Source organism: Phyllostomus discolor, chromosome 6 (assembly GCF_004126475.2).
Source record: "Phyllostomus discolor isolate MPI-MPIP mPhyDis1 chromosome 6, mPhyDis1.pri.v3, whole genome shotgun sequence".
NCBI lineage: Eukaryota > Metazoa > Chordata > Mammalia > Chiroptera > Phyllostomidae > Phyllostomus > Phyllostomus discolor.
Window position 1 is genome coordinate 43,716,295 of NC_040908.2, and position 18,147 is coordinate 43,734,441.

General features: G+C 37.8%; 1 protein-coding gene across 2 annotated transcripts in view; it reads left to right on the top strand.

Moving 5' to 3' along the window:
- Nucleotides 1-680: 680 nt before the first annotated feature.
- The window catches only part of ACTR2 (actin related protein 2), a 35,630-nt gene continuing 18,163 nt past the window's right edge, over nucleotides 681-18,147 (top strand). Inside the window, exons 1-5 of one of the 2 annotated variants that reach the window (XM_028515320.2) lie at nucleotides 692-886; nucleotides 7,936-8,046; nucleotides 10,101-10,115; nucleotides 14,009-14,224; nucleotides 17,068-17,140. In XM_028515320.2, coding sequence (XP_028371121.1) covers nucleotides 839-886; nucleotides 7,936-8,046; nucleotides 10,101-10,115; nucleotides 14,009-14,224; nucleotides 17,068-17,140 — 463 coding nt within the window. In that variant the 5' untranslated portion in view covers nucleotides 692-838. Of the gene's footprint in view, nucleotides 887-7,935; nucleotides 8,047-10,100; nucleotides 10,116-14,008; nucleotides 14,225-17,067; nucleotides 17,141-18,147 lie in introns of both variants that reach the window. The other variant, XM_028515321.2, reaches the window with a different exon arrangement.

Genomic DNA, 18,147 nt, shown 5'->3' on the forward strand with positions numbered 1-18,147 from the left:
GAACCAGATTTGAAACCTAGGTTGTCTGATTTCAAAGCTGAGGCTCTGGATTGAAATACGTGCATATACTGAATAGTGTGATAAAAAATGCTCCTGCTGGAAGAAATGGTGTGCGATGAGGCTGGAAATGGAGGCACCCACTCTCACTCGACTAAGTGCAAGTTAGGCAAAGAAGGATTGGGTTGGGATTGGAGGTATCTGTATAAATGCATGATTTCAAATATATGTGCGTGTCCACTCCAGCTGTTCATTGAAAAGGCCTACAAGCAAGAGCACACGAAGCCTTGTTCAATAGTGTGACCCGCAAAGACCTCCAAGTTTGCTCCCCATCCCGGCTGTCTTTGCCACATTCCACTGCTAGGTCGCGACCAGCCCAGTGTCCTGCCTGAGCCTTGCAGCGGGGTAGGCAACGCTCTACACTCCGACGACGCTTTAGGGATGAGGCGGCAGCACCCACAGGTCAGCTCGCAGCAACGCCCAGGGAAGCGCCGGAAACCGGAAGCAGAAGGCGTCACCCAGATGGTCGGTGACAGTGAGAACGAAACCGGAGCCGGAGTTGAGGGCGGGGCCCCGGCACTCCTCCGTTTCTTATTGGAACTGACCGCTGTCAGTCTCCGCCTCCTCTTTCCGTCCCCACCTTTTCCGCGCGTGCAGTCTGATAAATGACGGGCGGGGCGGGCGGGGCCGAGTGGCGACTTCCGGGAGGGGGAACAAAGTTGAACCCTAGGAGGTTCTACGGAGAGGGAGGAGGAGGAAGAGGAAAGAGCCGGGTGGCGGCTGCTGTAGGCGGCAGCTGTAGGTTGTGTGGCGGCATCGGCTATTCTTTTCCCGGCGGACGATGGACAGCCAGGGCAGGAAGGTGGTGGTGTGCGACAACGGCACCGGGGTATGATCCTCACCGGGAGGCCGCGGTGGCGACGGGTGCAGGCGGGAAGGTGCGGGGGACGCGCGGGCTCTCCTCGCCCGGGGATGCACCCGGGGCCCTCGAGCGTTGGAGCCCTCGAGCTTTGGAGCCAAGGGGCACGGGCAGCCCTTTCCGCCTCCGTGGGCAAGGAGAACAAGGGCTCTGGTCTCCCCGAGCCTGCCACTCCCTCAGCCCTCCGGGTCGAGGCGGCCAGCGAGGCCGGCATTGCTCCGGGATCTCTCCTGCTGCCGGACACGGACTGGTTCCTCGCTCCACCCGCGGCAGTTCGGCTGAAGGGTCGGAGGCGTAAAAGACTGGGTTTGTGTGTTTGAGAAGGGCTTCTCTCCCCAGGGTCGCCGATATGTAAAAAGGGAAGACTTAGAGGCCTTCCTCTTCCTGTGTAGATACCGAACGGGAGGCAGGAAACGGGTGTAAAGAAAAAAAGGGAAGTGTCAGTGCAAGCTTCAGCCCTTACACAGTTTTGAGGGTCCCCCCCCCCCCTTTGAGGGAAGTGGAGCCCCGATCGGCTGTGCATAATTTACTTTTTGTTCTGCATGCTGGGGATTTGGGCTCACGGGCAGCCCCGCAGGGACCAGCCTGTTCCATTGAATGATCTTGGACTACTTGCACCCCTCAAGGGGTCCAAGTGTTCATTTTACTGACCTTGGGGGAGATAATCAGTTTTGCCGTTTTTCCGCTCCCCCGTTATTCTCCCCTTAGGTACAGATTACAGATAATGTTAGTCTTTAAGATTCAAAAATGCAGATAATTGTAAAAATCAGAGTAAAACATTGATTTAGAAAGTTATTTGAGAGTTATTTTTTCAAACGCCCTCCCCCTTTTTAAAAAATGTATTTTGGATAGGCAAGTCAGCAAATTAGAAGACAAAAATGTTACTTATTATGGATGAGTTCCATAGTGATAATTTTCTCCTACATTACAGTGATGTCTAACTATTTTGGAGTTGCATGTTTTGTGACCTTTCTCCCCCTCCTTCCATAAATGTGACGTGAATTTTAAAAGATTTTACTTGAACTTTAAAACACTTCACAAGTTGGATTGTTGAGGGGGGGAAAGACCTAATATTCACTGCCATAATACTTCCCTTGATGGAATGTTAGACTTTAACAAGCAGTAATTATATTGGCTTTATCTGAACTTAGTTAAAAATGAGCTTGAGTAATAAATGCTATCATATAATGGGACATCCACACAAAATTGAGTACTTAGAAAAAAGAGGCAGACCAATGCTATGGAAAAATATCTAAGATTTACTGTTAAGTTAAAAAATAATCCCATTTATGGGTGTTCTTTATTAAAGATATTTGTTTTCACAAACTAGTATATGTATATGCAAGCTTTGGAGGGATACATGAAATGTTCATAATGGATACCTGTGAACTAGAGATCGTAGAGTGATGGTAGTAGATGAGGACTTCGTGACTCTATTATTGGAGAAATGCTCTTTGTTTTTTAACAAGACATGTATTATCTTTAAAATAAACTATAAGCATTTAGTACTTTTACAGTTAGTACCCAGTTAAAGGTGCTTTTTAAAAAGATTAGCCTCAAATTGACCTCTAATTAAATTTAAAGCTTTAAAAATTGAATTTAAAACATTTTTTAAAAGATTTTATTTATTTTTAGAAAGAGGGAAAGAAACATCGGTCAGTTGCCTTTTGCAAGCCCCCAGCTGTTGACCTAGCCCTGCAACCCAGGCATGTGCCCTACCTGGGAATTGAATCAGTGACCTTTCGGTTTGCAGTACTACTGAGTTATACCAGTCAGGGCTAAAATATTTTGTTTTAATATGCTAGATACTGTTTTTAGAAATCTGAGCCAGTTATATTTTAATGTATTCCTCCTCTTTGAAGGGTGATGATGCCTATATTTTTCATGAGTTTTGCAATATTCAATTAGTATAGAAATGTTAACCAGGAGTTCCTTTTTATGTCACTGTTTTATTAGTTTAACTATAGTATTAGGAAGCTGATTGTATATTATTGATTAGTCTTATTCTAATTCATAATTTAAGAATCTTTTTAAGACAGAAGATAGTTACTATGACATACGTAGGGAAAGTGTACAGTTCAAACAAAATGTATGTATTTAGTGTTACATTTCTAATTTTTTAATTTTATTCAAATTTTTTATAGACATGATCAACTTCAAATGAAGAAACAGTTATAATATGTAGTCAGGAATGCTGTGATATTTCTGAAAATTCAGAGGATTAGGAATGCTATATTCTGTTTCATAGTCATCTTGATTTTATTAAGTTACCTGAAGGTATAAATGATTCCTTTGCAATGAAATATTAAACAAGATATTCAAATTTAGTTTCTAAAAACTTGTGGGAATAGTTGTTAACCTAAAGCAACTTGCCTCTTACACATTTTAGGTTTTAAAATTTTAATTATAGGCAATTTGAGAAGTTGATTTTTTTCTTAAAACTCCCCTGCCAGGCCCTAAGTCAAATGCTGTAAGTGTAGGTGAGTTCTTACAATCCTGTGCCAGATGTTGGTCCTTGCTCCTCTTCCTTACTAGTCTCCAACCAGTTTCTCTCAATAGGGCAGCACAGAGGAGGAAAACTGATCCAATTCCAAAAGTTTATTTGCTGCATTCTCATAACTGTTCGAACCTACCACCTAAAATGGAGCCACTGAAAGTGGCCAGATAGATGCAAATCTTGGTATCTGCTTAGGTTTAGGTGTCTTTCAAGAGTTCGGGTGTCTGGTGTTGCATAGTCTGCTACCAAACTTGGGTGTTTTCACCAACAACAATGAAGACAACTGCCTACTGTGTGACTGGTAGTTTTTAGGGTCTGGTGATACAAAGTAGCTTATAATGCTAGGATAATTATTTTCATTTGTAATTCACTTGTAGTTGTGTGTGACCTGCTTTATTCAGTTTATGCTAATTTATATGTCAAATTTAGAAATGTTTGCAATAGAAATAAATCAAAAACAAATTTGGTCTTACCCTGCAAAATGCTGTGAAATAAATAGGATAAATATTTTTGTTGTGTTAAGATCAGAATAATCACTATGCAGTTTAATTAATGCATCAGTGCCATCAACTACAAATACAGTAAGCCCAAGTAAAGCTTTATAAATCTGTTTATTTTTTTTTGAGAGAAGGAAGCTACTTTTAAAGCAAATATAGATGACTTTTTTCATTTTTGCTTGAAAGAACATTATACTGTTAGTGTTCTCACCATTTGATGACTCAGTAGGAAGTAAGAGAGCCAGTTTAAACCACAGTGCTATGAAAAGGAAACTATATATGGTAAAAACCTATTTCTTAAACACAGCCTTACTGCAGACAATGAGAGAACTAAGTCTTCAAGTCTTAAAATGATGAGTGGGGGAGGAATTTCAAAGATTAAAATGATACCAAATGAGTAGTTCCGAAAAGAATATTTTCTTTACATTTTATCACATAATGGTTTAGATTTAGGTTTTTAAAATACAGACTTTGTTTTTGTTGCAAGAAAGGAAATGCCAGATTGTCTTTCAGTTTGTGATAGTGAGAAATAGGTCATTTTAATTATATCCCTGTTATAGCTGTCAATGCTTTAACAATTAAAATAATGTGAAATAGTGTGTTTATTCCCATTTTGACTGAATGAACATCCAGTACCCTGCAGGAATGCCAGCATTAGATTGCTTTGGCAGCAGATGCTTCCAATAAACTACTACTTAAGCAGAATAGTTTCATTAACAAATGAGTGATATCTTTCATTTGAATTCAAGGCCAAATTTCCCTTTTTTGTAAAGCATAGGAATGGTAGGTTTTGGTTTTGGGGAGATCTCAATTTTTGTCTACTTCAGGCACTTGGCAAATATTTTGTCCCTTAAGATATGCTCAAACAAGAGTTTTAAGATACAAACTACCTATCTGAGCAATTATAATCAGAAAACATTGAGTGATGTGATGATTTCCAGATTTGCCATGTTGCATATTTTTGAATGTGTGGCTCAGAATAAGAAGAGAGGCATGCCAACCTTCCCAGTCTCTTCCCTGCACCGGTATTTGACTTACGCCCCTTCCCAAGCTCTTCCTTCCACCTTCAACTCCTATTATGATTCCTTTTTTAGTCATTTGTTTACATTTAATATGCCAAAATGGCTTTTATAAACTTACTGATTTTTTTCCAGTCATTCAGTTTACAGTTTTCTTTAATGATATCTATATGGGTATAAGTAGGCACTTTCAACCTGGAGTATGGACACTTTCAACCCACCTGGTGTCCATATCTGTTCATTACTTTGGGGTAAACATAGAACTTAATATCCACGTAGTGTTTGCTTTCTATGTCTGGAATATGTGTAAGTTACGATGAGTGCTTATATTAGGCTGGTGATCGTGACAAATTTTATGTAGAAATTTAGTGTGTCAGGATAATGAGATTCTCTACCCTTCCATATCATTTCATTTCATGTCAAGTGAGCTGGATTTTGACGTAAGAACAAGAGAGTTTATGATTTAGAAGAGAAGAGTATGAGGGGTTTCTTTTTCTTTTCGTTTGAATATACTAGAAAATACTAGGTATTACTCTTTTCCTCTGATAATTGCCTCTCCAACTTTTTCTGGATCACATTGATAAGGTTTTTGAGAAGACATTGTGGAAACATTGGTTAGAGCTTCTGAGTTCTGTTATTTTAACACTTTTGGGGTGCTTCGCTATTAACTGTTCAAATGAGGGGTAGGTATGAGCAAGCAGGTTATTATTGTATGTGCCATCATATCATACTAACTTCTGCCTTGAAAGGTAACTCAGTAAGAATTATATTAGAGTTTTGGAAATGGGTGGCTATACCTGAAAAATGACCTGGTATTGGTGGCTCAATAGTAAACTGACCAGGTTTGGTGGATTTGAAGAAAATGTATCTGAATAGCATGCTGTATGTAGGTTCTAATTAATGTGAACTGAGAAGACAGGAATTCAGGTGGTATTGAGAATATGAAATTTACTAATTTCAGACAGATTTTTTTATAATAGTAGCTTTAATCTCCATAAGTCATGATTATATATTTTAAAAGCCCTGTTTATAAAAGACTTGCAATTCACTTGACGTTCTGGATAGCAGAATGTTCTAGGCTATTTATTATTAACTGGTTCACAAACAAAATAAAAATTTTATATTTTAGAAGGTTAGTCAAAAGTCCCAGAGTTGCTGAGTTTTAACACCATCAAACGAAGCAGTTCCTCGTCCATAGGTTTCTGTCAAAGGGTGGGTAAAAGTCTCTGCCCGCCTTTGTGCTAGTGCTGCCCCCCAGCCACGTTCAGACACTAGACATTTTCAGTATTAAACATATTCTCTATATTAAAATAGCCATTATATCATACCCTGAAATCAGCAAAATTTTTAATATTTATGTATTAATTTATTTAATATGTATTTACTATATACCGGACACTGTTCTAGTCACTTGGGATTTATCAGTAAAACAAAACAAAACAAAAGAATCCTTGCACAATAGCTTACATTGATTGAGTAAAGACTTATTAAGGGGAGGGTATAGACTATGATTACTTGCCTTTTATGACTTTTTCCTCCCATCCTGAAGGATTTTTTTTCCTATGTACAAATTTTATTTCTATTACAAGGATATTAGTAATTATCATAACAAAATTAAAAGAAGGAGATGGGGACTCTGATACTTGGTTTTCAGAGCAAGTCATGGAGCTTAGGGGCCAGTCCCAGTCGGGGCAGAGCCCAGCAGAGCCCTTGCAAGGACAGGGAATCCTTCACATTCTCCATCAGAAGTCAGTGAAGACAGAGGGGCTGTGCTCCCCACCAGAATCAGAAGGCAGCCATGCTGAATGCCACAGATGCAGGCCTCTAGCTCTACTAGTCTCCAAAAGCCTGCCCCCAACCTGTACTGCAGCTGACCTGAACGCTGTCCCAGAGCTCCTCCACACACACTGGAGGCCTCCATTTAGGAGTGGGGAGGGCCAGTACACAGGAGAGGTAACCTAAAAGCTCCCAAATTTGGGCCCCTGCAGGGAAGAGAATCATTTCACTGGTGGGTACCAGGTTTCCAGAACCCTCTCTTGCCACTAGGACCACACAACACGGAAGTGGTGGTGACAGTGGGTTAAAAGATGGAGCCCTGGTGGCTGAGAGGCCATAACTAGCATTTCTGTACTGCCAAACGCAACAGCTGAAGCCAGAACATTTCTCAGCAGCCTCCCTGCCAACCCTTCCTCCCACCCTTAAGTTTTTAATTGCATTTTTCTTGAAATGTCTGCTCTTAAAAATAAGACTAAACAGACCATATTATTAGTATAAGAATTTAAAAACTCTTGGTTTTATTTTCAGTTTTACTAGTTGTTAAATCTCCTAATATGTGTATCAGTTTCTTATGCATAAAATGGGAGTATCATCAGAATCACTGATATGCCCTCGTTGGAGAAGTACACTGTCTGAATATAAATTATGCTACCTGGTATTACGAAATAACATTTGTCTAAATATATAACTGCAAATAGCTCAAAATACCTAATAAACCTTAACATGATGTTAGTCTAGGTGCCGTTGGATTTCTCCCCAATTTTGGAAAATGAGGTTGCTTAAGTGAATTGCCAGAGATGAAGGAACGTGTGCTTTAGAATGAAAACTTTAACATTTCTTTCTCTCTTAAAAATCCTTAGCATTTGTTGAGTGAATTTGTCCATTCCCCAAATACATCTCGTGTGACCACTGTGTGCCAGGACCTCTTTGAAGCATCGGGTGCCAGCCTGAACTGCTCTGCTGAGCCCCTGCTTTCATGAGACTTTCTCCGTGGTGGGGCACTCAGGCACTGAAAAAGCAGTCTGCTGGTGAATACACATGGGCCCCAGTAGCAGTCAGTGCCATGAAGGGCATAAAATGAGATATGATAGATTGGATGACTGGTTTGGGTGATTTGAAACCACCAAAAGTTTAAAATATTGTATAAATGCGAAGTGATTTTTTCAGATACTGGTTTTCAGTGGATATAGCAGATACTTTGACTAACTCACTCTTACTGTTCTCTTCCAGTTTGTGAAGTGTGGATATGCAGGCTCGAACTTCCCAGAACACATCTTCCCAGCTTTGGTTGGAAGACCTATTATCAGATCAACCACCAAAGTGGGAAACATTGAAATCAAGGTAATATTTTATTTATTGATAAATGAGGATCAAAGCCTATGAGATGTTCTTGAATTAAGTAGTTTAAAAATGTGATGCCATGTAAAGCAAAGAGGGAGGGCAGAATTTCTTAACTTTTTAGTTAAATACTTGAAAAGAGACACAAAAACCGAAGTTAATTTCATCTGATTTTAAGTATGGCTTGATGCCATTACTCTCTGAATGGAGTAAAATACTTAAGATTTCTATATGAATGTGAATTACAATTTTTAAAAGAAATCAGCCTGGCATTTTTATGTTTTTCAATTCTGTATATTTGTCATTATATATGTTAGTGCCCCTTTGGGACCTTAGACTTTTCTTTTCCATGTTCTCATGGCCTGATTCCCGTACTTTTTTATAGAGCTAGTCAGGAAAACACAGGATGTAAATCTTATTGTTTCCTCTTTTCACTAATGTAATAACTGATTTCCATAATGTGCAGGAAGAAGCTGTGCAAGTCTTTATTTGGCCTGGCATTACTTGCATTACCTGGCATTACTTACCAGAAAGAGAGAGGAAGCAAGGTTAGCTTTGCCCACTCACTGTGCTTGACACAGGAGACTCAACATTAAGGATGAGGGATTTTTCTTCCATATTAAAGGGATTGGAAATCAAGTGGGAGTTATATTGTAGAAGAAAAAACAAACAAACCAACTAACAGGACTGTGGTCACCAATTGATTTAAATTCTTTAGATGGCATAGGGGTCAGATTTTACAAAATAGAGTCGAATTTTGGGGCAGACTGAAGTATTTGTAAACAAGCTAGCATTGTCGGTCCTATCTGGACAGTCTTTGGCAAGACTTTGGTGGACTGTTAGATTGAGTCATTTGAAATACGAGTTAGGGTGAGCCTCTTTGGGACATTGTTTGCACTCTAGGAAGGTGGTAATAGGTGGTAGAGATTTGCTACTTGGTAGCTCTCTGCTCTTGGGATTAGAGAGTTAAATTACACAATGAATAAAAATACAAATCAAAACTTAGGTTCTGTGTTAGGCTTTTTAAAGACTTAAAATAGTGAATTATACTGGTCTCTTGTTATGTTACGGTTAATCAAATGGGATACATGATATGAGTGTTTTTATTTTAGAGTCTGTTTTCAGAGGTGGTGGAATTTATGGGATTCCTTTTTTGTGTGTGAACTCCTTTCATTCTGACTGAATTCAGTCTTGAAAGAACTTTGACTTAAAATTTAGTTAATTATGGTCTATGGATTAACTTTTTAAATGGAGTTGGAAGTGTTTTTATTCAGAATCAGACTTTTAAAGAACTGTTTTTTAAGGTACTTTATTGATAACATTTTTGAGGTATTAAGATATATCACATACAGCTATTTTTATTCTCCAGCATAGGCACAAATAATTACATATCTTTTAACTCCTACTCTCGTACGTTTCAAGGCCAAGTGACAGAAATGAACTAGTCAGTATACTAATGAGACATTTTTCACTGAGGAATTCCCTATAGCATTACTTGTATGGTTTGCCATTCTGTGTTCTGTTGGCCCAGTTCTGTTCAGTCTGCTTAGTCTTTTAAGTCTTTCAAGTTAAATTGTTCTTCCAGTAGAAAACAGAGACCTGTGTCAAATTTAACTTGATTGCTAGAGCTTGGAAAGACAACCCTAAACTTACCTCTGCTTACTCAGCTAGATCTTTCCTGTTATCCTTTATTTTCCTTAATTTAAGGTTCTTAAATTCAGTATTGAATTTAAAGAAACTTTTTGGAATTTCTCTGTCTAGTGGATTGACTCATGCTTTTTGTGTCTTGTTAGCTAAAATGTGGTGGTAAACTAAAAAAAAATGGAAATTAAAATTGTTTAATAAGTTAATTATTTTCATTCAGGAGTAATAACTGTCCGTGTTAATATGGCCCTAATTATTAACTCCATAAAATAGAGTGGTACTGCATCTGACCTCAACCTAATTTTTCTCTATTGCTTGTATGTTTAAAAATTTCAGTGAGGATTTTATTTAGGCCTTTTCTGACTCTTACTTCTACCTTCTCTCTCTTCACCTTTCTTGACCTGTTGAAGTAGAATAACAAAAAGATGGTAAGTGAGGTTACACACGTGCTCTCTGTTTGTTTTCCACTTTTGCTCGGTGGGACAGTAGTTGTTGTTTTGTGTCCCTTTAGTATTGGGGAGGGGGGCGTTTCCATATTTTAATTTTAAGTCCCTTCATCCTATACTTTCCTGATTGCATACAGTGAACCAAACCAGAACTGATTACTAACATAGTTTTGAACTGTTTTCCTTGTGTTTCTTATAGATAAATGTTATAATTAAAACAGAATGTGGTGTGTGCACAACATTAGAAACCAAATGATTTTGTATAGGATATGTGTGATCCAGAAAATTGGGTGACCTTGTTACATTTGGATAAATTCACTATACTGACTAATGTTAAATTGAACATTGAATATTTTCTAGTACAGTATCATGTATTTTTAATAAATTGTGTAAAATTTTAATATGCAAATAAAATATAGAGAGTAAAGTGGGGGTGGGGATTTCCTATACTATCCTTATTGATGAGCAGATTTTACAATATTATCTGAGGATAAGAAAAAATGAAAGTCTAATAAGACTTTATCATAAACAATAGCTTCCCCCCTAAATAAATGTGGCACTTTTTCTTTTGAACTAGAAGCCTACTGGGTATAGCCCAGCCAGCTTACTCTTTCATTATATTTTTCTGTGTTAGTCTACGTGCTATATTTGTAAGCAGCTTTGAAAAAGATGAATATCAGGCATTTGAACTGATATGTATTTTAACTAGTAACTAACTTTGAGGAGTTTTCTTTCAAATAAGCAAAAACATTTAAAAGTGGAAATTCCTATATTTATCCTAAACAAAACATCATGCCTTTCTCGTAAAATCCTAAGGAGTTTTAAGAATCTGCTTGTGGAGAACAGTATAGATTTAATTTCACAAATGTTTTTTGAGGAATTTCTTCTAGGAATTTAATTGTGGTTATAAGTGTGTTTGCTAAATTTTTTTAATTTGAGGTGACATTGTTCATTTGATTCTTGGCAAATTTAATCTATATTGCTTGCTTTTCATAATATATAAGTGATTTTGAAACAGCATCTCAGAACAGTTACTATAATTTTTCATTCTTTCAGGTAATAGGTGGTGGTTTAGGCTTGAGGTCCATTGATGAGGTGGGTGGTAAAAATCTAAGGCCTGATCTGATCGCTTGTGAGTTGATTCTGAGGTACGAGGGCAGGCTTCATAAAGTTCTTAAAATTTTTGGTTTTGGAAGTTGAAATGTACTAAGGAAGATTATATGTTTTAGGATTTTTTTTTTAATTATAATTTTTAGTTACAGATAATTTAGGTAGCTTGAACTACTCAAATTGTGCACTAACCTACTAAGTTAAAAATTGTTTTCTTCCATTTTAAATGTTGTCTTGTTCAAAGGGATGGTAAGATACTCAATGCCAGACGTTTCTTTCAGCTAGAGCTTTAGAGCAGCGGTCCCCAACCTGTTGGCGCCAGGGACCGCTTTTGTGGGAGACAGTTTTTATCAGTCTGGGGACTGGGGACCCCTGCTTTAGAGTATGTATATCCTAGAACTAGATACATGAACTTTTGCTTTTAGTTGGCATTGGGTCAGACATATGTCAGCACCTATTCTTGCATGGATTAAAAGTAAATATTCTGATGAAATCTGATGAAATGTAGTTGTGAATGTATATTGATTTATGTAAACCGTCTAACTGGTGTGTTTACCTCGTTCATCACAAAGATACAATCTAAAGGAAAGTAACAAAATTTTGTGTTAAATTATATTTGTTACTGGCCAAAAGTAATATACTGTATTTTGCTGTGTATAATGCACAGCCATGTTTTTGACCCAAACTTTCAGGGGGAAAAAACTGTGATTTTAATTTTTTAATTCAATTTATTTATTTATTTGTTTATTTATTCATTTATATTTAGATATTTGTTTTTTGTATTATAAAGGAATTGTAGCATTTGTTTTTTTCACATATGATGGTACAAGAGATTTTATGTAACAAATAATTACAAAACACAACTACAGATACAAGGTATTTCAGGTACTACCCACATATAATGCATACCTTTATTTTTCCCTCAAAAATTTGGGGGGGGAGCGTATGGATTATACACGATAAAATAGAATATATGCTTGCAGGTTTAGATAGCTCCCTTAACATTTTTTTAAGAAGTGTTTAGAATATAGAGCAAGGTTGAAAGAATAAACCCTATACCCATCACTTAGATTCTGACATTAATATTTGCTATATTGATATATCACATATTTATCTATCTAGCCACCCATCAGTGTGTCCTGTTTTTTGATGTATTTCAAAGTATCAGTCTACTTCTCCCTAAGTAATTCAGCATACACGTCATTAAGTAGATTTCACAAATATAGATTTTTAGTTTTGAATTTTTCTGTCAGACAATTTCAAATAGTTAATATTTAAGAAATTTGCGTAATCCTGGCTGGTGTGGCTCAGTGATTGAGCCCCAGCCTCAGAACCAAAAGGCTGCTGGTTTGATACCCCATCAGGGCGCATGCCTGGGTTGCGGGCCAGGTCCCCAGTTAGGGGTGTACAAGAGGCAACCAAATGATATTTCCCTCACACATTGATGTTTCTATCTCTCACTTTCACCCATTCTTCCCTTCTCTCTAAAAATTAATAAATAAAAATCTTTTTTAAAAATTTAAAGAAAAATGTCAGTATTAAGTTGTGGTAAATTAACTTTAAAAAAACTAGTTGCAACACAGAAGCTTTAGAGAACATTTCTAGCATCTGTTTTGTTTCCCCTTTTTGTTGTTGCTTCAGTGGATGTTGTAGAAATCTGTTTTAAAAAATAGAGTTCACTGTGTTTTTTACCTCTGATCTTTAAAGAAATTGTTACTATTACAAGTTTTAAACTCATATGTATTTAAACCTCTGTTTTAACACATCTTATTAATTTTGCTCTTGTCATTTCCCCATGTTTTAAATTTTAAGTGTTGTAGCAAATAGTTCTATGTCTATACCAGTTTTTAAAAATTCATCAGTACACATAGAAGTTAGAATTATTTAATGTCTTTATTAGCTGATTTCTAAAAGAAGTTTTAAGTTACAAGACATCGTTAGCCTTATCATACATACGGAATTTGACTTTGCAAATGTGGGCCATCTTAAGTATGCTCATTGGAGACAAGACTTGTGAGTATTCTGCTTTGTGTGTAATGGCACTGTTTTCTAGTCTTACACTTTAAGATAAAAAATGTTGCCCGTGAGTTCTAATTTTAAAGAATTGTTTCCCTGTGTTTTATTTTTTTGTATCTCTACAAATTTTCATTCCTTTCGGTGAGGCATATTAAACAAACTTAATTTCAATTCTCATTCAGACATGTAGGTAGAAGTTTGAAATTTACAAGTTATTTAGTACATATGTGCATTACTGTAGTGTACTAAAGAATTACCCTTTTTTGCTTTTTTCATTATGCTTTATAACACATTCACTTACCATTTTGGTGTTTAGTACAAAGGACTGTGCTGCATGCATTGAGCATTTTTCTATAAGTTGTTTTCCCTGATGTGCTATTTCACATATCACAGGCCTTATTTTTTGAACATTTGAGCAAAAGAGACAGATGAAACCTCATACAAAACCCTCAAAATATGAATATGTGGGGTTTCTTTTTGTGTCATTGCTCTTCTTTTGGAAACATGTATTAAAGGTAAGGTCGATTTATTGATTTAAACCTCATCATACATAAAAATGTATTAAACTTTGCAAGGCATTACTCTTGAAAGAAAAGATTTTAACTTGTGGAATGAAATACTTGATCTGGAAGTACCAAAAAGATTAAAATTAATTATCCCCAAGTTTTTGGAGTATGGGAATATAATTTTCTGAAGGTATTTTATGCAAAATTCAACTGGTCTAAAGCTTTGGTATTATAATTTTCTAGGATCTTATGGTTGGTGATGAGGCAAGTGAATTACGCTCAATGTTAGAGGTTAACTACCCTATGGAAAATGGCATAGTACGGAATTGGGATGACATGAAACACCTGTGGGACTATACGTTTGGACCAGAGAAACTTAACATAGATACCAGAAACTGTAAAATCTTACTCACAGAACCCCCCATGAACCCAACCAAAAACAGAGAGAAGATTGTAGAGGTAAGTTTTAAATAGGATATACATGTGTTTTTTTCCTTTTTCCTGAAAATGTTCTTTCTTTTATTTTTACTGTTGTTGTAAAAGATAAAGGGAATAAAAAGAATTGTTTTCTCCCAGATCCTGTTTACTGAGCACCTGTGTGCTGACCATTACTTCTGAGTAGGCTCTGTTGGTAACTGAGACAGAGTCCTGCTGCTGTGGAGCCTGTGTTCTGGCAGGGAAAACAGACCCCCAAAAAGTGACTTAATTGAGTGGTTTGTTAGAAGATGATAGGTGCTAAAGGGGGGAAAGAGTGGGTTAAAGGCGGTGGGGAGTTGGGGAAGGTTGTGTTTGTACATGGGGTGTGGTAGGGGCCCTGCATGAGAAGGTGATGTTTAAACACAGACGGGGAGGGAGTTAGCCAGGATATATGGGGGGAGACAGCACTTCAGGCAGAGGGAGGAGTCGGGGTAAAGGTCTTAAAGTGAGCACGAGCCTGGCATGTTAAAGAGTCAGCAAGGAAGCTCATGTGGGAGAGCAGCAGGAGATAGGGCAAAGTGACAGGCCCAGGTCATCTAGGTTCTTACAGGGAATTAGACTGTTACTTCAGGTAAAATGAAGGGCTCTTACAGGAGAGGGACGTGTTTAGATTTAGGTTTTTGTAGTTGCTGTGTTGAGAGTAGGTCATAGGAAGGCAAGGGTAGGAGAGAGACCAATGTGGAGACTTTTTCAAATATCTAGGCGAAAGATAATCATTGTTAGGATTAGGGGTAATAGCAGTGGAAATAACGAGAAGTGGCCGATTCTGGATCTGCTCTGAAGGTCGGGCCAAGAATTTTCAAAGGTATTAGATGGGGGCAAGAGAGGGGATGGCACCAAAGGTTCTGACTTGAGCAGCCGGAGAATAGGTTGCCATCATAAGCTGGTTGGGAAAGACTGAGGTAAGTAGAACAGGATGGGGGTTGGGGGCAGAGATAGATCAGGAGTTCGGTTTTGGACATGTTAGGTCCTCATTAGACATTTATGCAAAAAGGTCAAGTGTTTGTGTGTGTATGTATGTATGTATGTATGTATGACTATATGATTAGGTTTAAGAGAACAGTATGAGGCCAAAGGTGTAAACTGGGGAGTCGTCGGGCTACAAATGACAGGGCTCACCAAGGAAGTGACAGTGGATGGGGAGTGAGAGGGCTGAGGACTGGGAGGCAGGAGGAGCGGTTGAAAAGTTTCCTGAGACCAGCAGTTAGAGAGAGGAAGTCTATGTTCTCAGTAGTTTGGGTAAGTAACTTTTTAAGGTTGTCTTTCATTTTGTCCTATGAGGCAGAAACTTAGTAACTTTGTATTTCAGTAGCTTTCAGTTACTACTTAATATAAATATTTTGTATCACTCTATGTCTATGTTTAAATGTTGGTGGAAATTTTGGAAGGGGTTTAGGAGAGATTATTTTTAGACAGTATTTTAAAAGTCTGGATTAAAACTCAATTTTTGTATTAAGTGTTTTAAAAATATGAGATCATGATTTTAGGTACAGATTCCATATTATTCCTTATCATTCATGTTTTATTTTTTTTCCTTTTAGCTACCGCTAAAAATGTGAAAGATGGGCTTTACTATATTAGTTTATATTTTAATTTATTTTATACTCTCTGAATTATTGACAACCACTAATACTTTGTGATGGATAAGTGGTCGTTTATAATTGCTATTTATTTTTAGCAACACATTACAAAATCAGAGTGTAGACACAAAGCTCTTTTGAAAAGCAACATGATATCTAAATGAAAACCAAAATGTCTTTCAGATAAAAAGTTAGGGAGATGACACTATACCTGGATCCCTTTTACTAACTATTTGACTACTGTATGTATGTGCAGAGTGACGAGAATTGGTCTCACTGTGCTGGAAGGTCTCACCTTTTAACACCCCTTTGTTTTTCCTTGAGAGTGCAAATTTGGCTGTGACCAGTAATGCCCTACTTTAATCTCTTCCAGAATGTTGTTTTGGTACCACAAATACTTGTTAATGGTCTTAAAGCAAGTAAAAACAAATTCTCACTGACTTTCAAGTCAATAAATGCAAGAAGCCATTTTCATCCCTGTGGAGAGGGAATAAAGGATGATGGAATAGAGTACCAGTTAGAATATCAGTTGCTAACTGATGAGTGAGTGTTTCAGAGTTATAAAATTTAAGTTCTGTATAATTGTAATTGGTCAGTTTAAAATTTCTTAATATGTAGATATTCAGAATGGTAGTCAGCCCTGCTAGTCAAGCAATGCTCAGTATGGATGACAGAAAAAGTCCTGTGTGGTGTCCCCAGCCAACCTGCACCGCAGGGAGTGAGGCATGATTCCGACTAGAGCGGAGGCTAGCAGACTCCTCCCGCTCCCGCGTAGTGCAGCTGAGAGTGGACCTGCAGCCTGGGCTCCAGAGGGGGGGGGCAGGCTCAGCGGCTAGGCAGTTCTGTGTCTGCCGGAGTCCAGGTACTTTCTGCATTTATTTTTGTCTTTCTGCCCTACTACTTTTTTTTTTTTTTTAACTGCTAGAGGTGGTTGGTCTTTGAATTAAAAGATAATTCCCTTAAGTGACATCAAATGCAGAAAACTTTCTTTCCCTCTGATTAGCCATTAACTAAAAACACTCAGAAATCTTTGCTTTTGTAGCACTTATGAAACGCTTGGGGGACCCAGGATGTATCTAAAAACTTGCCCCTAAAATTGGAGCTCTGTGACAGCGGAAAATCATAGATGCGAAGAGAGCTGAAGAGAATGGAGGACTCTTAGGTCTCTTGTATTTTGGCTCAAAACACAGATAATTAGAATATGTAACTTATAAATACCAATATTTTTTCCTTTTGTATTTTTAGGTAATGTTTGAAACATACCAGTTTTCTGGTGTGTATGTAGCCATCCAAGCAGTTCTGACTTTATATGCTCAAGGTAGGTGAAGCTTAACTTGGAGAATAATCAATTCAACAGACATTTATTGTTTCATGTCAAAGAAGTTTAGTTTTTCTGTAAGCTGTGAATCCCAAAAAAGCACAGTAATTATATATTTATTTATATATTTTCAAATATTTTTACAATTTCTAGAATTTGTCAGATAAAATATATACATTTTAATTCCTAAGTGTAAAAGGATTTCTTAATTTTTAAAAAAGTAGCAAGTCCCTCTTGCTACTAAAAGTCCCTCTTTTAGGTTATTTTGAAGTAAAAATTTTGTGCGCAGTGGAAAATGATCATGGAATTTGCCCTCAGAATTGGCAGTTTAAAAAAAAAACAAATCTAAAATGGTTCGTAGAAAAGCATGCTTGTGAGATACACAGTAAATACAAAGAAGAAGGCAGATGTTTGGGAGTGCCTTCCTCACTTTTGAGGTGCAGATTTAATGAAGGGGGTTACTGTGTTTTCTTGGGACTGCTATTAGTACTGACTCCCTGTCTATCAGAAATAAAACGTTGGCCATCTGGGCTCAGTGGCTCAGTTGGTTGGAGCATCGTCTCGTACACCAGAAAGGCTGTGGGTTTGGTTCCAGGTCAGGGCACATACAGGAGGCAGCGGCGACCTCTCTCTGTCTGTCTGTCTCTCTTCCCACCCTCTCCCCCCTCTCTTCTTCCTCCCCCATCCCCTCCCCAACCCCTCAAATCAATTTTTAAAAACCTATCTATCCTTAGGAGGATTAAAATATTGGCCGTGTGGGGGTGAGCTCTTGTGATAGTCTATTGAGAACTGTGGGGGTGTCGGCTAGGTGCTGTGAGTCTGTGAGGCATTTGACATGGAAAGGTAACCTCTAGTCTATTGGAGAAGAGACAGAGAGACACCATTTTGATTCAGCAAATTAGAGAAGGCTTCTGAAGGAGGTGACACCTACATCTCAAGCCGTAGTGCTTCAGCAGCATGCATGACACACTTGGAAAACACACTTTAATGTTAAATCTGACTTTCTA